General features: G+C 39.5%; 1 protein-coding gene and 1 long non-coding RNA gene across 3 annotated transcripts in view; one reads left to right on the top strand and one right to left on the bottom strand.

Annotated features, from left to right (window-relative positions):
- LOC106542512 (uncharacterized) overlaps positions 1–7,369 on the top strand; it is a 94,655-nt gene extending 87,286 nt beyond the window's left edge. The window contains exons 3-4 of the long non-coding RNA XR_015695912.1: positions 1,616–1,672; positions 7,172–7,369. This is a non-coding gene — a long non-coding RNA (uncharacterized LOC106542512). The remainder of the gene's footprint in view (positions 1–1,615; positions 1,673–7,171) is intronic.
- Positions 7,370–10,944: 3,575 nt separating this feature from the next.
- GLYCTK (glycerate kinase) overlaps positions 10,945–24,894 on the bottom strand; it is a 26,161-nt gene continuing 12,211 nt past the window's right edge. The window contains exons 1-5 of one of the 2 annotated variants that reach the window (XM_014058287.2): positions 24,606–24,736; positions 24,079–24,492; positions 23,563–23,714; positions 14,058–14,233; positions 10,945–12,261 (exon numbers count right to left, since the gene is read on the bottom strand). In XM_014058287.2, the coding sequence (XP_013913762.2) occupies positions 11,356–12,261; positions 14,058–14,233; positions 23,563–23,714; positions 24,079–24,455 (1,611 nt within the window). In that variant the 5' untranslated portion in view covers positions 24,456–24,492; positions 24,606–24,736 and the 3' untranslated portion in view covers positions 10,945–11,355. Of the gene's footprint in view, positions 12,262–14,057; positions 14,234–23,562; positions 23,715–24,078; positions 24,493–24,605; positions 24,737–24,894 lie in introns of those variants that run through there. The other variant, XM_087709195.1, reaches the window with a different exon arrangement.

Raw genomic sequence — 24,894 nt, 5'->3', positions numbered from 1 at the left:
TTCCCAGATGTGCCAATATGACATCTCTAATAAAATGGATCTTTGAGGAATGCTTAGCTTCGGAGTCTTCTTTTGTTGGGGAGTGTTACTTGGAACCCTGATAGTTGCCTTGGTAGCAGATCCTCCCTCTGACCTTCAAGGCCATCGTGTTTATTTATTACATTGGGACCATCCAAATCTTGGGTGGATGCATGAGTGAGAATGCTGTTCCATAGGGCAGGTGCTGTCACTGAGAAGGCAAGATTTGGAGATCCGACAGGATGTTATTGTTTAACAGAAATTGCCTTGATCTAGTGTGATGAGCAGAAACAGACTACATTAATTGTGGAGCCCAAATCATAAAGTGACAATATATTTAAAACATTTCACAAATTTGTTACAGCCATCTACCAAGACATTTTTAAAAAGAATCATCTCTTTCCTTAGTTCAGATTGCAGCAGATCCAAACTGCTAGAAATCAAGAAGATGGAATAATAATGAAAAATAAAGCTCTTTCTGCTGGCATCATGATTAAAGAGCTTAATAATTAATTGAAGCAGGCCAGTTTTGATGCATTTTTTTCACCAGTGTCTTGCCTCTCGCTCCATTGCTCAGGTATATTTTAAAAACCTGCCTGAATTCTGTTCAGAGGAAACAGGTTTTTGAGCATGATAATATTAACTGTCTGAGTCTTTCAGCATTCAAAATTGTACATTGACATTCAGTTAGCATCCATTGGTCAATTCCAATACCAAACCATAGTCATGAACAGCCTTCTAAGGTTCAATTCAGCAGGAACAACCATAATAACAACAACAACAAACAAAATAGTTCTGCAAATTCAGTTTTCGATAGATGTAAATAGATCAAATATTGCTTACATGTACTAGAAATGAGATAACCAAGTGTGTGAGAGTGCACACACAAATACTCTGCTCGCCTTTGGTAAAACTGCAGCAAAAATTATGCCTTTTTCATTCTCCATAATTCTGAATAAAATGGTAGACTAGATCATAGACAAAGCTGGTGAATTCTATATTCCTGAAATCAAAATATTTTCAGGATGGGAAGGTCCCACAAAAATGAATTTGAATGTGTTTGCTCTAATGTCTTCTAGAATACCTCTGAAGGACACACAAATATTCTTTGATTTAAAAACATTGTTGCTAAGTTTTTTCCTCTAAGTATATTTAGCATTAAGAGTTGTTACTCCAGATTGCTGTCAGCACAAGATTTTATAGCTAAGTTTAAAGATGGCTCAAATAAATCTGCATAAATTTACACAGCAGTATATGGTGGTATGAGTGAGAGTGAGTGAGAAATAATGGATAAAGATCTTATAAATAATTGAGTCTTTATTGGTATACTAATGCCCACTTATTTTTCACAAAAAAAACCAAGGAACTAACTCCTGCACCTTGTAATAGAGAAGAGAGAAATATTTTTTTTTAATCAGATAATAAGGTCTTGCTTTCATTTGGCAAGCCAATTTATACTGAATGATTAGTTCTTTTCAGATGATAAGAGATTTGGAATTACAATTCTGGGATGGTATGTAACGTATGTGTTTCTTATCAGGCCTTGCTGAGGTGTTTACTCATCAAACCATTTTTATATTTTTGCAATTTCTCATAGCTTCGTGATTACTGTCAACAAGCTCCAGAGGGTAACGAACAGTGGTGCAACAGACAGGTGAGCATTTTTAAATGAACTCTTTGCCAACTTGAAAGTGTTAGTTAGACTATATTTTGTATAATTCCCAACTAATGTTTTTTGTATAACTCCCAACTACTATTGACTTGATTATAGCCCAGTGAAATTAATATTGTAATGTACTAATGTGCTAACGTGTAGCAGATTAAGGGAAGGAAGGAAGCATTGGCATCAATATTTGCAAAGACTCCACTTGTCTGGGAACCCAGCATGATTAGGGTTCTCATCTCTATTAGTATTCTACTTGTATTCTAGAATATACCAGTTGTAGCTCCCATTGATGTTTGTAATTCATATTGGCAAGATTAAGAGACCAATGCCAATGTTCAGGAGAGCATCAGGGGTGAGATGTAGACACTCTTTGCAAAAACACCACTTTGGTATGCTTTGCACAGATTTAATAACTATGACACATGAAAGATAAAGTAAAGCTTTGCCCCAATTTAGTAACTAAAGTATTTTTAACAACATACATTTATCTGTAATAGACCAAACATAGTATATTTTTGTCCCAGAAATTTAGGTATATAGTCTATCAAAACAATTATTTGAAATACTATTTTGATATAGTATATCAAAATCCACAATTATTTCATAAGTTTATCCGAGTGATTCCAAGGGCCATGAAAAGACTGCCTGGACTATATTTTTGAAAGAATGCTTTTCCCAAAGGTGATTGTATAACCTCCAAAAGAATGACCAAAGAACAATGAAAATATAAACATTAATGGCATAAATAAATATCCATAGCCTGATGGCAGGAATAAAAACACAGAAACAAGTTTGTTTCCATTTTCATGTCTTATTCACTTCTTTTCCACTTCTTCTTTATCCAATCTCAACATAACACATTTCCCTCCTTGTCTTTCTCTTCTTTAACGCAACAGGGCACTCGTCCTAGGGCACTTAATGACTTCGGTTCAGCCTAAACCTTGGTCTGTTTTTTTAAAACTCTGAACAATGAAGGCTGTGGCCTGAAAATGTATTTGGGGAAAAGAAGAATGAAAAGAGGCAGTGCGGAAGAATTTACAACAAATTTGCTAAGCAGGATATATAGATACAGCATTATCCCATTGTCTTCTATGGCTTTTTATTCCTATGTGATTATATTGCTAATTTCATATAGGGATTGAAGCCATGCAATACATTGGGGACTTGCAACAGAGGATGTCTTTAAATGCCTTGTTCAGTGGAGAGAACTCAGTTCTTCATAAATGGGAAAGAATTGTCTCCATTAATCTTTATCAAGTGTGGTTGCTACATCCTGCTTTTATCTGCTCTGCTACATCAGTGACCATTTTTCCTTCTCTTTCCCCACTGCAAGAAAAGCCTCTGCTAAACAAGGATATTGCCAGATGGGTGTTGTCATTTTTTAGCAATCCGACTCTTCATGTAACGTGCAGAATTGACTGGATGTCATTGCATATGGCTGGCTTCTTTTCTGTTGTGGGGTTATGTGGAAACCATGCACCACAGAGTACAGATTTGTAAACTATGAGAGACTGAACTTTTCTAAAAACACAGTACAACTTATTTTAAGGGGTATTACTTGCCCTTACCAGGCTGTTTTGATGCAGGCAAAGGGGGCTCAGGTGGGAGGGAGTGGGGAAAGCCAAGCACATTGGTTGCTCCTAGGGAAAGATGGGAAGGAAGTACTGGGAAGCCTGAACATGCTAATGGGTGATGATACACAGACAGGCTGGCTTCTCCTATTGGGGACATTGTAGAAGGAGAAGGGCAGAGCCAGGGGCTACAGCTGAACAGAGGAAGGGAAAGGAAAGAGCCGGGAAAATTGGGGATGGTTAAGCAGAGTGAGATGCTGCACTGGGTCAGCAGCTGGAGCGGCAGCGGAGGAGAAGATGGGACCTGTTGGAGGGTGAGGGGGGGGCAGGCTGGTGCAACATGTCATGTTGCATTGGCAGCTGGAAATGGGGTGATATATTAGAGCTTTACCCACTTCCTGCCAGATTTTGTTTCTGCATCTGATTGAAATGATTCACCAGACGTACAGAAAGACAGGAGTTTCTACTGACTTTAAAGGGTGTTGCTCACCTCTGCTACTTAGATATATGATATATGGCAATAAAATAAGAATGTCATCAATCTGAATTGAGCTTTCAGTATGTCCTTCAGAAGAAAAGTTGAGGCATCAGTGTTTTCTGTTGTAGCAGTTTAAAAACAAAGAAAAAACTGGTGATGATGAAAATGTTTTTTCAGATTGAGAAGAGCTCTTTAAATACATGTATGTAAGAATTATTTCTCAGTAAATTACCTGCCCTGTCATTTTAAGACCAAGAAGAAACCAGATACCACTAATAATTATCCAGATCTGATGAGTACATGGGACCTTTTGCCATGTGTTAGCCCTTCCTTCCTTCCTTCCTTCCTTCCTTCCTTCCTTCCTTCCTTCCTTCCTTCCTTCCTCCTTCCCTCCCTCCTTCCTTCCCCAAACTCTATTTTATCCAGGGATTCTCACATGTGACTATCTACAGCGGTATCTTATGTAGTTCATCCTTAACTACAGAAAACATGCCTAGAGCAGTATTTTCAAGCACCTGCATCTAAGCAGCTTTCTGAAGTGGTTCTCCACCATCATTTGAAGAGAAGCACGAACAATGGAAGAACTACTTTCAAGAGTCTGTTTTATTTATTTATATGTATGCATTTATACTTGTTTAAAATGTGTATGCCACTTCCTATGTTCAAATATCTGAGAGCTATTTGCAGCTACATCTGGAGAAGAATGATTATGCTTCTTCACTCCACCCTTTGGTGTCTGCTTGTGTTCAAAAATGAGCCAAGTTGCTTTTCCTCTGAAAAGCTGAGGCCAAAGGGCTCTTTCTGAAGGGGGGCTCTTCCCTTTAGCACAGGGTGAAGACACATCCTGCCACTAATCCTGCCTGATTAAGATGTGATGGACAAATTTTTTTTTTTATCTACAGCCAAGAGGCACCCTTGGTTTTTTGTGAGTTCGGGAAGTGGAAAGCTGAAAATGATGCTGTGGCAGAAGTATTACCGCAGTTATATAATGTGCCCAAAACTTTCTGAGGCGTCACCAGGGGCTTTTATAAAGAATGTGTTAAATCTGTCACATTAGTGAAAATGGCAAAATTAGTTTGTGAAAGAGATTATTGGAGGACCCCTTCTGCTCACATCATAAAGCACCCATTAACACCTTGTGAAACATTAGCCATTAATCAGAATCTGGGCAGAATAAACTACCCACACATATCATTATCTGATCCTTAATGAAGCGATAATAAGAATGCTGGGGAGAAGGGATATTAATGTCTCCTAAGAGTCCAGAGCAGTGGAAAGGCTAGAAGCCAAGGTTTTTAATTTAGTGCCAAAAGCTTCCACTGTTAATAAGGTAGTTACTTATCCTCAGCCATTAGCACTGTTTGGCCACAAGTGTTCCACTTACGTAAATGAGCTCAGCCCTGAGAAGGTGCCAGCTGTTGGGCTGTTGATCCTCTTCCCATCTGCCTCTATTCCGCCTGGTGGAATCGGTGTCTAATTCATCCTACCCAACTGACGGTGCCATTCAAGCCATGGTTTTGTTTTTTTGTTTGGTCATGATGGCAGTATGGGATCCATCCTTCCAAAGAGATAATACTTTGAGAACATAAACTGTCAGCCTCTGTGCCACACTTGACTTGACCTGTTTCACCTAACACTATCAAAGTCTAGCAAAAATACAGTAGTCTTTAACCATTTTTCTTTTTAAAAAACCACCCATTCCATATTTTGAAAGCATACAATCAACTTTAGAAGAGTGTTCTTCTTCTTTGGTCAAAGACTGAAGGACCAGAAGTGTTTCCCAAAAAATAAGACATGGTCTTATTTTCTTTTGACACACACACACCCCCTGAAATAGGCACTTGGCCTTATTTTCAGGGAAGTCTTATTGTTTTTGAGATGCATCATGGCTGCTGCTGTGTTGCAATATTTTTGGGAAGGGCTTATTATCTGGGGAGGTATTATTTTGGGGAAAACAGGGTAGAAGGGAGTAATGCAATTGTTCTCCAGTCAAAATATTTTTGCAGATTTTGGAACTTCTACAAAGCACAGCCTGAATGACATATGAAATAGACTTACATATAAAAAAACTTCCTACAATGGACCCCGAATCCTGGAAATTCTGTCAATATATCTATGGAACATAGTTGGCAGCAATAGAGACACGACTGGCACAGATTTCTTCCTAAATGTTTTCTCAGCTTGCTCAGTCTTGCTCTGGGCATTTCTGCCAAACCCTAAGCAGGTGCCATTCTGCTTTGGGATCAATCAATGACAGGTAAACATAGATCTATCAAACTGATTCTCAGCCTGAGGCTCTTCAGATGCACCGGGTTTCAATTAATAGAATACCCATCTGGGTTTAGGAAGGATGCTACATCACATTGCTCCCATTTCTGGGGGGAAATGGGAAAATGTTGCAAGAATATTTTAGAATGCCAAACACCAGAACCATGTAAGATATGCTACTCTTTTACTATTTTCCTTCTTTCCTTTCCTTTCCTTTTACTTTCCTTGTATGGGTAATGTAGAAGCTGACTAAAGAGACTTGCCTATCTTTTCTCTACCTTGGCTATTTTAGAACAAGGTAGATTTTAATGTGTAGACCTATTTATGGACGTATATCCTATTTAGATGAAGAAACACTCATAAGGTCATTCTAGAGTACTAGAATCTTCTGGTGCTCTATTTTTCTTACTCTGACACTTGCCTTTTTTACTATTTTTCTAAGTCGCTACTCCTGCAGATGGTAAATAGAAATTAAACCGCTAATGCTTTACTATTGGATTAGTATTTATAGAGTTCCTGCGGTGCTGGCAGAACCAGTTTCTAGCAAAGCCATTAGTACCGAAATGAAAGGAAATGATTAATTCACATGTCTCCTTCTTCTTTTCACATAGAGCAAAATCACCAGGTACCAAAGAGTATTCTGTTGGGTTTGACAATGACTTATGTGCCTTCAGTACAATAATTAAACCAATGACTTCCCATGACTTCACTCCCAGCCAGAAACTACCGAATGATGATATATGGTGGTGTGGATTCAAAAAAATATGAAACTTGGCATGGGTGTTAGCAGAGCAGACTTTCACTTTCATTGTGCAAATGTCCTAGTTCATAAATTGCATTTGTAAGTCTCCCCCTTTGGTCACTTTTATTTGCAAAGGAACCCATGGAAGATATGATAGAAAACTTACATGGAGATTTTTAATCAGCGGCATCAGAAGAATGGAAAGGATTAGTGGTGGAGTCTAGCTTTATCCCCCTGCCATCCCTCTTACACACAGCCCTTCCTACGACTCTTCTACTATAGAAACAAGAGAATACCCGGATTTGCTTACATCCTGTATGTTTTTCTTTCTCTATCTATAACAGTAAGGGTTGCAAAACATGTACCTCACGTTTCGAAAATGCATTCTGATAGTTTTGTTGTCCTTGACCAACTTTCCCCATTTCTAGTTTCACCTCATTAAAGGAAAGGAGAGTGGGGAAAAAAGATATTCAGAGAGGAGAAAAGCCAAGAGAACGCAGCTGTGAAGTGTGCTTCAAGCAACAACGTCCTTTCATCTGTTTTCATCAGATTTCCTTTTTGAAAAAGGTGTTTAGTTTAATAATCAGTGAAATGTTCATTTTAAACACACACACACACACACACACACACACACACACACACAACTTTAAGAGCAATGGGATTACCCTGAAGAAATAGCTGCTGCCAAGGCTTTGCGAATGAGCCTGAAATCACGCATGAACAGTATCTCCAAGGATTAACGAAGAACTCTGCTGATATAAAGAAACTGTTTTGGTGTGGGGGGTTTGTTTTTTTTAAAAAAAAGTTCTCCTGAAGCTGTTGCTGTGAGGGATACAGAAAACACAACGAGGACACAAAATTGGTTCAAACCTGTGCAGGAAGGCAGATATAAGTAGGCTTTCACCCTTGAGTAGTTTTAGCAATACAAGCCTTAATTCCTGGTCCTCTAACACAAAGGTTGTTCACTGAAACTTTGGCAAAAAAAAGCATCTCATTTGCCATTAACCCTTCATATGCCATTAAGTGCTTGAAGTGCACTATATTCCTTGGACGCTAAATGCAGTACAGTAATATGAAAAAGAAGGGAAGGCTGCTTTGTAGTGCTGCAAATGTAGTAAGTACCTGCTAGGAATACTCTGTGTTGTATTAGGTAACCTGATGAGAGACCAAGTAACAAATATTTAGCATCCCGCATACCCCAAGACCCCACACCCCAATTGAAAAGAGTTTGCTTATCCACCCTTCTAATGATTATATAGTTTTAGCATTATCTTGTAAATAACAAGTTAGAAGTTGATGCTTTAATCTTACATCTCTTGATCAAAATGCAAGTATGTAATATTTAGAGAAGATACAACAATTAACCCTCAGACTATTTCTAGACTGCCTTTAAAGACCAAAATGTCTAAAAGAATATGTTTCATTTTTAATTGGTTTTCTACATATTGTTGGATTTTAAATTACATAATTTAATTGCGGAGGGTGATTTACTCTTAGGAATGAGACGGATCAGCTTTCAAATGTTGCCAGCTAGATGGAAGATATTTGCTCATGAACAGCTCTCAAATATTTGGGAAATGATTTTAGCCACCAACTCGTGAGCAAATCCTGATTACGTGGATCTATTTCCCAATGGCTGTTCTCTAAGCTAAGCAGCCTCTTGTCTCAGATGCATGGTTTCCATTATAGCTAAATGATCAGCTAAAGGGCATCTGAGTCATGCAATAATCACTGCCATGATCTCTCATTTATTTACTACAGCTTTTTTTTAAAAAAATGGTCATAATAGTTAATAGGTGTTTCAGCAGGAGATAGCAGGCAAACATTTGCAGAATTGTTTTTATTTTAACTTCTCTGCCTTTGTCCCCAGCCTTTGGAGCATTCTGCTCCCCAAAGTTGAGGTGGCCCCCCCCACAATTTTGGCCTTCTGGAAATGTCTGAATACCTGGCTCTGCCAAATTGTTTGGTGCCCAGAGGAGCATATGCAGCCATGGGGCCGGTTACTGCCTTGAAGGCCCGCCTCACTTTTAAATTTAATTTTGAATTTTAATGAGCCTGTTCTTGTTTAAACTGCTGCCTATTATAATATTTATATATAGCTTTTAGGTTTTTATGTCTCATTTGCACATTGTCCAGAGTCATTCTGTGAGGGAGGTTTTTTAAATGTGATATATAAATACAGTAACGCCGAAGGAGAAAAGCTTAGTTTTTTTTTCCTAAGCATTTCACATTGTGCACTCAATTTCAGTGAAATAAAAAAGATCTGCTGGCAGCAGATTTCCAAACACTTAATATACCAGCAAAAAGTTCTGCAGCCAGCTGGATGGAATAAATCTTCGGCTCGTTTAAATGTTATTGATGGAAATCTGATGGAGACCTGGGGAAACTTAGGGTCCAGCAAATCTTTGAATATTTTCCAAGTTTAGGGATTTTGATTAAGGAAGACACCAATGTAGAGTCAGTGTGAGAATTGAACCAAATATTAATGCCCACCTTTTTTATTTAAATGGGGGCAGATTTGAGCAAGCCTATGGTTCCCAAGGACCATAAGATTACGCTCTGTGTGTATGTTAAAAAAGAGGGTACCAGAGGAGCACCATTTTAGTTTGTTGCAAAGTAAGGGTAGAATGTTGTAGTAACCAAAAACTAAGTTGTGGTTAATTTATGGAATATTCAATTTACTATTTTCATTAAAGTAGCACAAGCCTCATTGAAAAATGGATTGGTATTCTAATTCACCCATTTTGCTGAACAGAATCAGCAACAATTCGTTTAAATGAATCACAATGAGTGACTTTCGTGAAAGTCAATTACGTTACACGTATGATCAAAAACCGATGTTTTGTTTAGCTCATCCAAGTGACCAGATGAACTTGGTGATGTTACTCCAATAATCGACTGCATTGTGCAATGCAGCAATTTGGCAACAGTTGCCTGTGTGGGTCTTTCTTGTCTTTGTTCTCGGGGATTAGAGGGGTTAATCAAAGCGACAGTGACTTCTGGCTTGATATAGTTAGAAAGGTCACAAACCTGAGGCTCCATTGTTTCCCAGTCAATGGTAAACTGATACATAAAATGCTCGCAGCTTCCATTCTGCACAATGCATTCCCCCATGAAATTATCAATCAGCAAGAAAAAGCCATTATGAAAGTTGTGAGCAAGGTCAAGGTTACATTAGTTTCAGCACATCTAGCCCATTTTTCAAACTCTTCTTCCAATAACAGGTCGTAATACTGAAATGGAGCAGGTGTTAAAAAATGCATATCCTGCCTGGATTTGATGGAAATTTGATTCTCAGTTCCAACCTCATTTGATGTGGACTCTCCAGCTGAACAAAGGAGACTTGGAGCTCTGAGTTTCCACCAGGATGAGTTAACATACAATGACAAGCTGATTTTTCATGTTGGGAAACCATAAGTATAGAGCTAATGCGAACCTGAGATCACTGATCTGAAGCTTTTTCTGTTATTACTTTTCAGTTATGGGGGGGAAATTGTTTCAGATATGAATTTAGGCTGCATGTCCCACGGCAGTAGATAATAAACAATTCTTGAAGAAAAGGCTTTATTTTGCTGTGATACACAAAAGGTTCAGTGACACTGTATTAGCTTCAGAAACTGCTTCAGCAAATCCACGGGGAAAACGTTAGTACAGTATTACTTCCATATGAAGCCATTCCTCCCAATGTCATGTCTCTCACAACTATGACTCTGTCTACACGTCTACAAGTCTGAATGGCAGGAAACTGTCCCATATACATAGCAATAGCAATAGCAGTTAGACTTATATACCGCTTCATAGGGCTTTCAGCCCTCTCTAAGCGGTTTACAGAGTCAGCATATCGCCCCCACAGTCTGGGTCCTCATTTCACCCACCTCGGAAGGATGGAAGGCTGAGTCAACCTTGAGCCGGTGAGATTAGAACTGCTGAACTGCAGATAACAGTCAGCTGAAGTGGCCTGCAGCACTGCACCCTAACCACTGCACCACCTCGGCCTTTGATACATGAAGAATCCCAAGTGAGCAAGCATCTTAGTGACCAAGTACCTTGGTCACTATCTCAATTCCTGCTTGCGTGGGTGAACAAGGCTACACAAACAAACCCTCCCCACTATCTACATACATGCACCCTGTATTTCTAGATGTCTGGAAAAAAAGTATCATCACATGCATGAAAGTTGGGGGGGGCGGGGGGAGGAAGGAAAGCAAGCTCCGTATTAGACAAACTCCTGTTTAATATCCGAGAAGGCTACAGTTATAAAATACTGTGAGCCAATCTTAAATGACAAAAGATTTACAAAACTGAGGTGCCCTCTGGATGCCATCCTCATGATTAAATAGTTTTGTTAGCTCCTCTTTTTCGGCCTGCCCCATTCAGAATGACCAGAAGAATTCTTCATACTACTGAATAAAGTTGCTATAAAAATCTAATTGTGATGAAAAAGTTTCAAGCAGCTGTTTCCGTGATCTAATTAGAACAACAAAGTGTCCCTCACTTGTTTATCAATATCCGTCCATTAGGGCCCTGTTATTAACAGCCTGTACAGAGACATTCCATTTGGGTTGACCACAGATTCCTTCGTAATCAAAACAACTCAGTGTCTGTGACATCACTAAGTTCTTCGGGTTCTGATTAAAACAGCGTGAATGTCCATGACATTTGTGCCTGTCAGGCCTGTCATCAAAAGGTGATGTCCATTTTGGAACTTGGTGAAAAATGTGTATGAATCATTATTGCTCAATGTGCTTCCCACGTCAAAGCCCTCCTGCTCGGCCTCCTCCACCAGATCCTGGCTGCAGAAGGCCCCAGCAGCCTCTGTTGGCCCATCTTGTCCATCAGTTCCACCACTCAAAAACATGACTTCGTATTTATTAACACAGCTTCCCTCCATAGTGGATTTAGCTCTGTGCAGTTCCAAGGCCACTCGCAGAGCCAGTTCCTGGTTCCTTCCACCCTTCCCACTTCCTTGAATCTGCACGGTGGTTTCTCCACCTGCCAGAAGACATATGGGGTTTTCTGCATGAGTTTCTTTCATTGTTGTTAGAGGGTCTATCAGGCTCGAGACTGGAATCTCCAGCTGTTCTGCAACGACCGCGAGCCTCTCTTTCACAGAGTCTCTTAAAGGTCTATTTCCAGCATCTTTCAGAAGGCTCAAGCACACAAACTGAATCAATAGGCTATAGAAATGGGCAACAGTGCTGACCTCCCCACCCACAGCATCACTCAAGAGAATAGTCAGGTAACCCAACTGTTCTGCCTGGCACTTGGCTCCCTCCAAAGCTAGCCTGTTGGATCCAATCACAACATTGTAGACGTGGGAATAGTCTTGCTGGGTGCTGTGCTTTGTGACAGAGCTAGAGAGGACTGTCAACACAGACTTTGGCAAGGCATTCAATACACTGTATTTGGCCAGTATCTGAAAGCAGTCCTGCATGCTGTGAGAACTGGCAACGGTCGGGCCACTTGCTATAATGTCCAATGGGTCTCCAATGACATCAGAGAGGATGAGGCTCAAAACCTGAAATAAATAAGCGATAGTAAAATATTTTTCATATTGTATTGGAATTTGGTTCCTATTTTAAACTATGCCTACCCTGAATTTTTTGAAAAAAATATATAGGTGAATTTTAATATGCTGATAATATTTAAAATAAATTGCTTTCAGGTATGACTTATACAACAAATGACATTCCACCATTCCTTATAAAACAACATTTCTCTATTTTGGATTGTTACAGGATGGATTTTTATCAGATACTTTTCAAAGACCAGATCTCATCTTTCCATCTATCCTTTGAAATATTATCCCAATAATTCCATTGTTTAACAATGACTCTGTGTGTAGGCAAATAAAGAATTGAACTCTGGCTGAATTGCTCTTCATTATTCTTGTGTTTAACCTGACAAAAACTAACTTGAAGGCACACACAAAAAAGGCCACCCTACCACAAATCCTGTCTGGAAACAATAGATTGCAATTGGAGGCATTTTAGAAGCTCAGTTATAAACCTACACCAATTTTATCATAAGATTGATAGACTAAAATAAAATAATTACATTAATGCTGTAAGAGGCTTTAGTTGACTAACTGCACTCCTTGGAATCGTATACAAAATAACATATATATTTGAATCTGCACTGAAAGGGATTTGGAGAAATCCTACATAAGTGAAAGGAAACTGAGCCAGAGTCCTAGGAAAAGGAAAGGCAGCCACCTTCACATTTCCTGCCTGCTGAAAAACTGATGTAGCTAATCGATGTCTTTATATGCTATATGATTCCTGCTCTAAAAAAGAACAGCCTCAGTGTATTACTAATAGACAGAACTGTGTTTGACATATAAAGTATGAATCATTCTTCAATTTCTTCCCTACTGCTCTGACAAAATTATTTATTGTCTTTCGCTTTTATGAAAAATAGGTCATATTTCATAGGTTATACAGGTAGTACTTGTCTTATGACCACAATTAGGACCAGAATTTCTGCCATACATTCTTGCAGTTGTTGAATTCAATTTTATGATTATTTTTACAACACTTGTTAAGTGAATCACTCTAGTCATTAAGCGAATCCACAATTTTCCCAATCACCAGGTTTTTGCTGGAAACTGGCAAAATAAGTTACAAATCATGAGCATGTGACTATTTGACCATGGTGGTGATGTAACATTTGTAAGTGGGCATAAATGTGAGGACCAGACTTTTTTTTCCCCAGCACCATTGTAACTTCAAACATGTTAAACAATTGATTGTAAGTCAAAAGCTACCTGTACATTTAACAATTAAGTTCTTAATTGTTAAATGTACATGCAATTTCTGCAAAACAGAAAAGTTTTTTTAAAAATCAAATCCCTCAACCCAAATTATTTACAAATTGGGTAAAAGAAAAATTAAGCAACAAGGCATTGTTTTTACTTATGGTAATTCATAGTCTTCATTACAGCTGAACAATCAGACTTTTTGATGGCATGCTTTGCAAGTTTTTAGCACAGCTGGAAAATGAACGTCTGGTTTCCGGTGCGGATGCGTGCACGATGATCAGCTGGGCGGCACACATGCTCACACCAGAAGATAGAATACCAGCTCTTCTAGTTTCCGGCACTGCTGCACAAACGGCCAGCTGATCATTGCGTGCACATGTGCACCAGAAACCCGGAAGAGGAATGGACAATGCCGCGCCTGCCAGGAGATATGGCTCCACGTGCCACTTCGGGCACGCGTTGCCTTAGATTCACCATCACGGGTCTAGACGCTACAACTGGCATTTAAAAAAAAAAAAGAGTTATTGGGCCAAGACAGCTTTTAATACACTTACCTGGGCAGGATGAGCCATCCGAGCCAGGCCCCCACCTTTTGACAAAGAGAGAGCCTTTCGAACAGTATTCAGCTCTTGAATGGTGGCTCCTTTTGAAGCAAGTAACCTGGTGATGGTGGCCTTGTCTTCGAGGGTGGCAGGAGGGATAGGTGCAGGCAAAAGAGCAGATCCACCTCCTAAAAGGCAGAAAGTATGCCTTTAGGCAACATGAGCCACAGTGGTTAGAGTGCAGTACTGCAGGCTACTTCTGCTGATCACCAGCTGCCCCAGCAGTTTGGCAGATCGACTCTCACCAGCCTTCCATCCTTCCGAGGTGGGTAAAATTCCCCCAGATTGTTGGGGGTAATATGCTGGCTCTGTAAACCGCTTAAAGAGGGTTGTAAACTATGAAGCGGTATATAAGTCTAAGTGCTAGTGCTAAGGCTCCTTTCTTGCCAAGCCTCTATCAGACGACAACAGCCACCCCCCCCCCAAAGAGGGGCCTATCAAGGCAATATTTTCTTCTTTGCCTCTTTCCATCCTTTGCAATTTTTCTCCTCCTGCTTTTCAGTGATTATTTTACAGAATGACAACCGGGGTTACTTTCCTATCAAGTGATTAAAACAGAGATTTACATATAAACTCCTTCTAAAAGGGCAAAGTAGCTTTCCTCCCATGTCTATTAAAGGTAGCGAGCCAATTTAGTGCAGTGGTTAAGGCATCAGACTAGAAACCAGAGACCTTGAGTTCTAATCCTGCCTTAAGGCATTAAGACATCCAGGTGACCTTGGGCAGTCACTCCCAGCCCCAGGAAGAAGTAAAGGGCAAACCTCTTCTGAAATACCTTGCCAAGAAAACTACAGGTGGGCTGTGTTAATATCTTACAAAATTCATCTTTGCAAGTACGAGATAGAAAATCTGGAAATGATGATGATGATGTGGCAGCAATGGCAGCACAGGAAAGTTAACTACATATCATTGTGTATGATGGATTGTGTGTATGAAGGGGTTGGATTGCAGTGAAGGGGCAGTTTCTCAGAAAGAAGAAAGAATATTCCAAGGAGGGGAGCAAGACAAGAGGCACCACAACCCGAAGTTGGATCAAGAAGAAAGCTAGAATAGCCACTCCCTAGAATCTAGTTAGGGTGAGAGTAGTATAGGTTTAGTCTGGCAAGATTCTGTCTATATGATGTGAGCAACTAAATAACTGAATGTTGGCTGTATCGTTTTATCTCATTCTTAGGCTGGACGTGACAATGAGATATAATAGGGATCATTCACTTCCTAAACACTCCTCCCCTCTCCAAATCTACAATATTGAGAAATGCCTCTGAACTCACATGATTGCAACCTATTTCTGCTAACCATTAAAGCTCCCCGCTTTTTTGTGTAAGCCTGAAAAAAAGATGATTACGGTTTAAGGAATCTACAGATTTAAGTTAACATGTCTCTTCAAACAGTGCCATTTTTTCATATAAAGTAGGGTAAACGAATAGCTGAGAAGGATTGAGCTCACACAAAATCCAACACACTTCTTAAGAATTATTTTCAGAACACACAGCTCTCAAAATTAGACACCCAATAATCCAGTGAATTGAAAGTTTCATCCTGAAATCCATTCAGGTTTACTTATGTAAAGAAAGCCATAGACTCACAGGGTGGAATCACGTGTACAGATGAGAATGCATCTTACAGTGCTTGTTATTTCTGCATAAAACGAACTGTAAATACAAGGTCAGTTTAAGCAAAATAGAGAAGGGACGTGAACTGCAACTGGGTGTCAGGGATGGATGGATTAGAGGGAGACAATCCATTAAAAAGCAGTATCTCAAGAACCAGACAGACCACCTGAGCAATGGGTGCACAATCACAACTAACAGAAAGTCCATGGAAATAATAGATCACGAGAGTAGTGAAAGGCCTCAAGGTCAACTCTATGTCAATGTCAGTTCAAAAACTGCCATGAAATACAAAATAGGCTGAAGATTGAAGCACAATATCTTGCAAAATAATACCCCTGAAAAACCATTATATAGGGAATTTTAACCAACTGTTAGAATTTTACTCATGGCAACATTAACCAGAAAGGGAATTATTCTCATATGAGAGCAGTGGCTTCCAAAAACCTAGGGACAGTAGGCAGTGGCATATGATAAGGATGTCTTTCAAAAGAATTGCCTGTATAAATATGAGTAGACTTTCCTTCAAACCGCAGTATCATACTGATCACTCTTCCTGGGATGGTAGATTCTCTTTATATCTATCTCATTAAGTTCATCTATCTTCTATCTCATTGCCAGCAGATCTTTACTCAAGTTGTAGGGAATGTCTCCACCCTAGATTCAAGAACAATTACTCTCATTCATATGTCAGAATCAGATCCCGCTATGTCTCCTTGTGTTTTGATGTGACAGATGAGGTTCTATTCATACAGCAGGTTATTAACAACTTCTTTAGTAGATTAAGACAAACTATACGTACCCTTGACACTTGTCTTCTCTATCTAAGGCCACCAAGGAAGTTCCAGTCAGATAGATGACCAATCCTTCATTGAACATCCAGCCTTTGGGGGGGAGAAGGGAGCGCTAGTATGAAACCTCTAATTTAAAAAGTCCTTTCTAGTTCCCCATCCTGTTAGATAATTTTCCAATTTGCTATTCTTGAACAAGGTGGTTAACCATAGTCTGGCACCTCAGATTCAGGAGTTCCTGGATGAAACAAGTTGCTTAGACTCATTTTAGCTTGAGAACTGGGAATGAGGGCTAGAAAAAACTTTGGTTGCCCTGGTAAATAATCCACCGTGAAATCAAGACAGGGGCATTATGTCCCTGTCATTCTGCAGGACCTCTCAGTGGCATGTAGCTCCACTTCTCTTTTTTATCTACTGCTAGGGATTGTGTGGGTTCTAAATTGGGTTCTAGCAATAGCAATAGGTGAGGCAAATGGGTTAGATGTCTGAAGGCATTGCTATACCCCAGTCCTATAACAATTGCCAACAATTACCTCTTTATTTTGTAGCACAATTCAAAGCACTGAGAGTAATTTTGTAATTCATTACAGGCTTAGGGTCCAAGATACCTCAGGGATTGCCTTCTTAATACTGTATCTTTTGGAGTATAAGATGAACCGGAGTATAAGACACATCAAGACTTTGAAGAGGCAAATTTTAAAAAAAGGTTTTGCACTCTGCAGACCTCCCCAAAACAGCCTTTTTTTTGCGAAAACAGGCTAGTTTTTTTTTTTTCAAAGAAAAAGCATGAATAGTCTTTAGGAGGCTTGTAGAATGCTCCTGGGGGGGGGGGCGGGTGAGGCAAAAATGAGCAAAAAATAGCCCATTTTTCATGAAAACTATCCCATTTTGTGTCCCAAAAAGGGCATGCATAGCCTTTAGGAGGCTTATAGAGTGCTCCTGGGGGCTGGGGAGGGGGGCAAAATTGAGCAAAAAACGGCCCGTTTTTTCCCCCTCATTTCTGCCCTCCCCAGCCCCAGGAGCACTTTGGAAGCCTCCTAAAGGCTGTACATGGCCATTTTGGTGAAGGGGGCAGAGTTTCAGGAGGCAAAAAAATGCTGTATTCAGTGTATAAGATGCACCCAGATTTTCAGCCTCTTTTTTGAGGGAAAAAGTTACGTCTTATATTCCAAAAAATACGCTAGCTTTCAAACTCTGGAATCTTCTCCTTGGGAGTCTAGACTGTCGCCCTATTGGATAATATTTTGCAAATAGGCAAAGCCTTTCTATTTTAAGAAGGCATTCAATATCCAGTTCAGTTTTAGAAGACATGATTATTCCTATTAGATATCTTTGTACGCTTTTCCGAACGCTGCCAAAATGTAAATCTTGCACTTATTTCAAGTGTTTTAAGGTGCCCCGTGTGATGCATATGCATTAAAGGTCAGGAACACAATGTGCCTATACATATAAAAATAAAATCAGTAGCCACGCTGATTAATTTCTGCCTCCCTGATCTGGAATTCCTTCTTCACGCAGCCTATGTTTTTACATTTTAAAAATGTAAATTTAACACATCTAAAATGCAAGACCTAAAAAAAGGTTGATTGTGGCCAGTGGTGGAGGATGAGTGAGGTGTAAGCGTGAATGTATTTTTAAAAGATATGCCTGAAAGTTCCCACATAGCCGATATTGCCCCTGAATAAAGAACATGCTACCCAAGCTTGCAGAATTGTGCCAATTTAAGCGGAAAGGCATTGTGAGTGAAACACAAGCAAGCTGACCCCTGCTCCAGACTTCTTTTGTCTCAGCTTCATCCCTGATCCAACCATGTCCATACCATGAATCAGTTTTGCATGACAGTTATCTTACAACCGAGTAAATAGCAATGCTTCTAGAAAGGACGCCAGGATCGCAGGCCTTTGTGTCCTACAGTGACACACACTGTAGCTTGAGATGCCCAATAACCCATGCAATGTTTTAACGTTCTTTAATATGCAAAAAAGAGACAAAATGGGTGAAATTAAAAGAAAACATATAGAGAGAAAAAGGCAAAAAAACAAATAACAGAACATATCAAACCAATATTTAAATTCATCTTTGCATCTTGACAACACAAATTAATATTGACCAATCTTTCCATTACATCAAGAGAGATTCCATTCATAAACAGAAAGAAAATACATATTGCTAATCTACAAATTATAAATCTGGGACCATACCATCGGTCCACCATTGAAGTATAATATTCGACAGAGATTACCGTATTTTTCAGAGTATAAAACACACCTTCCCACCCCCCAAAAAAGTGGGTAAATAATTTAGGTGTGTCTTATACACCGAATACAGGTGTTTTTGGCCTCCCAAACCCTCCATGCATCGTGTTTTCACCCTCCCTGGCCCCCAGAAGCGCTCTGCAGTGCTCAGCATGTCCTGTTTTCATCAAAAACAGGCCCATTTTTGGTCTCCCAAGCCCTCCATGTATCCCATTTTTGCCCTCCCAGGCCCCCAAAAGCACGTTACAGGCCAAAAACAGAGCCATTTTTGGGCTGCCAAGCCCTCCATGTGTCCCATTTTTGCCCTCCCAGACCTCCAGAAGCACACTGCAGCCTAGTTTTTGGCAAAAACAAGCCAATTTTTTTGCAAAAACAGGCCCATTTTTGGTGAAAACTGGCCGTGTCAACTCGAGGCTCAGAAGTTAATTAGGGCATTTTTCAGAAACCTGACATGGAGTGCTTCTGTGGATCTGGGAGGGTGAAAACGAGACGCACAGAGGGCTTGGGAGGCACACAATGGGGTTTTTTTTGTTTTTGTTTTTTTGCTAAAACGGGCCATGGAAAGCACTGCAGAGTGCTTCTGGGGGCTGGGGAGGGTGAAAATGCAACACATGGAGACTAAAAACTATTTTTTCTTGTTTTCTTCCTGTAAATTTAGGTGTGTCTTATAGTCCAAAAAATACAGTAGTTCTAATTTGTGTGATGGTGGTAGTGGTCCATAATTAAAAGTACATTCACATCTTTAAATTGTATTAAAGTATTTGTAGTACCACACTAATACTTTTATGAGTATAAAACCATTAACTGGGTAATGTGGATCAAGTCACTTAAAAGAACATATATGTGTTCCTTCATCCTTTTTATACATGCTACATGTGATTGACATCCAAACATTTAAAAATATTATTTGGTGTGCTTATCATATGTTAAAAGTACTTTTATTAATGTCATATTGAAATCAGAAGAAACATACTATTCTTAAAAACTCTTAACCATTCATTTTTAATGAGATGCTTCAATTCTTTAGTCAATTCTTCTTCCAAATAACTAATGCCTACCTTAGTGGAACTTTTTAATTGTTTATTTAGGAAAAAAAGGTAGAATTAGAATCATTCCCAAATCAGTGATTTTGGGAAAATGTTTTGAAAATCTAGAGAAACTGACAATGCATTTGGACAATACAATCTACATTGGCATTTTGCAATGTTAGGCAATCCAAATTCTTCCTGCAATAATTTAAATGCTTTAAATATTTGAATATCACATATGAATAGAATTAAAATTTAAAAAATCTGTGTTTAGGCAGAATCTATTGCCACTACATCACATGGAAGGCTTTTTCCATCATTCAACAAAACTATCAATGCCAATTTCAGTTTTTCTGAATGTATATCCAGAATAGAAATTAGTAATCTGATATTATCAGATGCTTGACGATCTTTTATAAAACTAGATGTGCAGAAGGGATTCAGTAGTCAGAGCTAATACTGTCTGTCATTTGTAGACCAGGATTGCTGTTAATTCATTGGAAAAGACCCTGATGCTGGGAAATACAGAAGGCAAGAGGAGACGAGGAATAGCAGAGCATGAGATGGTTAGATATTGTTCCTGATGCAAAGAGTATGGGTTTGTGTGAACCTCAGGAGACAGGGGAGGACAGGGGAGCCTGGGGAGATGTGGTCCATGGGGCTGTGGAGAGCCAAGCAGACTTAGCAGCAGCAACAACAACAAATTCAAACTAACAACAAACTTGATTGTACAAAATACAACTTCAGCAATAGAATGGTCAATGCCTGGAATGTTCTACCTGACTCCATTGTTACATCCTCAAACCACCACAGCTTCAATCTTAAACTGTCTACCGTGTACCTCCCTTATTCCTAAGAGGTCTGTAAAGGGGGGTTGCATAAATGCACCACATGCCTTCCGTCCCTGTCCTACTGGCCCCATTTATTTGTAGTCATTTCCTTTGTTCATGTTTATACTTATACCTGTTACCTTGTACATGTTTGACAAACCAAATAAAATAAATAAATAAAATTTCTATTAACATTTTCAGAGTCTTGAAAAGAGAAATCAGATGATCAATTGCAGAGTTTCAGGTAACACAAGCCTTAGTGAAAGGGGGGGGGGTCTTGGGGAATGGCATTTTTATACCTTCAATGAAATAAGGGAAAGAGCTGAAGAGATCTTATACCAGCCAATGGAATATGCATTCAGACTGAAAACTTCCTTCCTTACATAAATTTAGTGGTATCTGTTATTTCTTAGATAAAAGCAGTTTGATCATGGGTAATCTTCAGAAGAGCTATATTATGAATAAGATCTTAATTTTTGTTTACTTATGTTTCGCATAGCATTATACAACTGAAACTAAACATTTTAAAATTGCTTCAGTTACTCAAAATGATTATGTATATATTTTACCCTATCATACTGTGCAATTACTAGCTGGCTCAGTATCTTTGTTTCATATAATTCAGTGAATATTCTGTTTCAAGCTAATAAAGGGAATTAAGTTCCTGTTTAAGAACTCCCCATAACATTCTCATGTAAGCTGCTCAAGAGTTTCTTAAATTTATTAAAGATGTTTTATGTATTTGTTTATTCATTCATTCAATTTCTACAGCTGCCCATCTTGGTCAATGACTCTGGGCTGCTTACAATTCAAATATATTTACAAGTAAAGTTTTTTTTTTCTTTTAAAGAGAGATTCTGCAAATATTTGGGTTTCCTAGACTGCCTTTAGGGCATACTGATGTAGTCATACTATTGCTTATGCCTCAAACAAAAAGAAAAACTATATTTTTCAGAGTATAAGACACACTTCCCCCCCTAAAAGAGGGTGGAAATTTGAGTGCATCTTATACACCGAATGTAGCCCCACCCACCCACCGGCCCCCACCCTTTGGCCTCTGCCTCCCAGAAATTTGTCTCCTTGCAGCAAACAGCCTGTTTCGGCTTCAGTACAGCTTGATTAGCATAAACAGCTGATTGTCAACTGGATTGGCATCCCGACCATCAGCTGTGCCCCCATTTTCTACCCATTCCGATCCCCGCCTCCCAGAACAGGCAGAAAATGGGGAGTGCAGAGGCCGAACACTGGGTGTGGAGGCTAAAAATGGGGTGCACAGAGGCAGCAATAGGCTATGGCAATCCCTGCAGCCAGAAACAGCTGATCATCAGGAGGCCGATCCTACCGACAATCAGCTGCTTGTGCTAATCAGGCTGTGCTGAAATAGAAACATGCTGTTTGCTGCAAGGAAGCAAATTGCTGGGCAGATTTTTTTTTCCTTGTGCTAATCAGGCTGTGCTGAAATTGAAACACGCTGTTTACTGCAAGGAGGCAAATTACTGGGAGGCAAAGGCAGATTTTTTTCCCCCTTGTGCTAATCAGGTTTTAAACTGAAACTGAAACAGGCTGTTTGCTATTTGCTACAAGGAGACAAATTGTTGGGAGACAGAGGCAGATTTTTTTTCTTGTTTTCTTCCCGTAAAGGTAGGTGTGTCTTATACTTCGGAGCGTGTTATACTCCAAAAAAAATACGGTAGTTGAGAGTTAAAAAAATAGTGGAAAGAACAATCTGTGCATTAATAGCACCAACATAACTGATACCAAGAACATCAAGATGAAATGAATGCTATGATGTATACCTCCAAAACATGACTACTTAGAATGTTCTATTCAGTTCTTCCTTGCCCTTCAGACCAAACAAATTTGTCAACTCTTTGGCACACTTGACTCTTCCATGGACAACAGGATCAACCTATTCTCTAAAGCATCTGGGGATGGGAAGAGGAGTAATGGGTAAAATATTATTAAAGAGAGATGCAACCTAGTATTAAGGAGAATTTTCCTTAAATGAGAACAATTAATCAGTGAAACAGCTTGCCTTCAGAAGCTGTGTGTGTTCCAACACTGGACGTTTTCAAGAAGAGACCGGACAACCATTTGTCTAAAATGGTTTAGGGTCCCCTGCTCAAGCAGGGGGTTGGACTTGAAGATCTCCAAGGTCGCTTCCAACTCTGTTATTCTATATTCTATGTTCATGCTACTTCTCAGCTTACTGTATTTTTCAATATTACATGGTATATTCTGATTCTGGACTGCCACCTTCTGGACAAAAAAAAGCCAAGTAGTGTTGAAATTTCTAAGCAAGAAAAGCTAGAGCAGTTTCATTGGACTGGAAAGCTCAATAGAACAACAGAATCTATTTTAGAGATCAGTTGCAAATTAAGAGCCAGAGCATACATACATCTTATTTTTCAGTAAAGCTGAATTAGATGGAGAAAGAGGAAAAAAATATGCATCAGGCAGACACAGAACCCATCTGTGTAGATCATGGAAACTATATACAAATGACTCATATGAAATTACCACATTTATTTTAGCAAGCTATAAAAAAAAACATTTACACAAAACTATTAGTATTAGATTTCCTTCCATTGCAGAAGATCCCACTTTCCCCATGGCAGAACAGCCGCAAAAGCTAAGGGCAGGTGATGGAGAAGGCTACCAGGGCCAGCAAGAATACGATTTCCAAAGCACACTGACACAAGGAAGCACAAGGGTGCTTCAAGGGCCAGTCAGCATCACCCAGGGCAAAGTCATACTGAAAACCACCCTGAGTCACCTCCCCATGCCATCTGCTCTTCTTCTTTGTCACAGCAGACAACTCAACCTAGTTGCCAACCACACTTGCAGAACGTGCAAAAATATAACAAGGCTAGAAAATGGGAATTTAAAAAGCATCTGGAGGTGACAAAAGCCTCTCTGTCCTTTTGGGCTCTTAAGCCTCACCTGAAATTAATACCAGGAGAAGGTCATCTGCTGTGAGACTCTTGGCTAATTCTAAGATGGCCCTGGCTGCCTCCAAAGCTTCTTTATCAGGAAGATTGTCTCTCGCTCCTTCCAGGACTTGGATTCGGCTGTGCGGCTTCAGCAACATTTCCCTGCAGCATTTGTTTTTCCAAAAAAGAGTCATTTATTAGCTGAGCTTTGTACTGCTGAAACCCATGATATTCAAAACTTCTTAAACAGATGGCCAGCCAGGATAATTAATGTGATAATGAAAGGAAAACAAAAGAATATTGATCACCTAAAATTCTAAGGAGAACTCAAAACATCAGGCTTCTGTTTTTTTCCTCAGGGTAAGTAAAAATAGGAAGTATCTCCATAAACCTGTCCAAGTAGCTAAGTAGGAAACTGAGATTTAAGATACACCAAGCCAAGAAGGACTCAAGATAGGATTCTTGAAGCTGGCTTCCAAGGCAGATTTTGTATGTCATCTCCATAAAATATGGCCGTCTTCCTTACCTCGTTCCTGCATGTCGCAGAGTTTCTTGGATGCCTCGAGGAACACTGATTATTCCCTGAGTGAGGTAACCTCCGAGGATGTCCTCAGCCACTGCTGCCATGCCCAGAACAGCCTTTCCAAAGCCAACCAGGTATAGATTTCTCCTCAGTTCAAAAGGACGGCCATGTAGCAAAAGTCTGGGGCACCCACCTGGTTCTAGCACCAAGGCCCTTCTCATCATCGGCCCCGGCAAGACTGTATCCACAGCACTGCGGAAGAAATGTAGCCCATGGTCCTTGAGAGTCATTTTGAGAGAGGATTTCTCATTGGTGAAAGTAAAATTGAGCCTCCAACAGATTTTACCAGTGACTGGCAAGCTTTTGAAAACAGAAACCATGCCCCGAATCCACCAGGAATAAGCGATGATTAATATCCTGAAAAAAGTGGATAGGTTAGTGATTAAGGATATCTGGCGAGTTGCTTTTCACTCCCAGAATGTAAGTTTTATAGAAACTTTGCTTGCCATAAGCCTTCTCTTTTTCCTCACCTTCCTGTGTTTTTGTTCTCTTGGGAAGATCCAAAGGTCTTTTTATACACCCGATTTGATAGATCAAATGGGAAAGTTAATAATTTGCCAGCAAGAATTTCTTTAAAACAATCTATCTGGCATTTAGGGAATGGAAAAAAACTAGTATGAATTAAGCAACATAATCTTGAAAAAGAAACATATGCCACATATTTTCTTTTCCTCCCTCCCCAAAAACATACAATACAAAATAAATTACTGATTACAAAACAATAACATTTCAAGCATGGGTATTTTGTGAAGCTAAGGT

Source organism: Thamnophis sirtalis, unplaced genomic scaffold, assembly GCF_051295495.1.
Source record: "Thamnophis sirtalis isolate CommonGarterSnake01/CBP01778 unplaced genomic scaffold, rThaSir2_p1.2 scaffold_3, whole genome shotgun sequence".
NCBI classification, from domain to species: domain Eukaryota; kingdom Metazoa; phylum Chordata; class Lepidosauria; order Squamata; family Natricidae; genus Thamnophis; species Thamnophis sirtalis.
The sequence above is the reverse complement of the archived record's forward strand: the minus strand, read 5'-3'. Positions and strand labels throughout refer to the sequence as shown.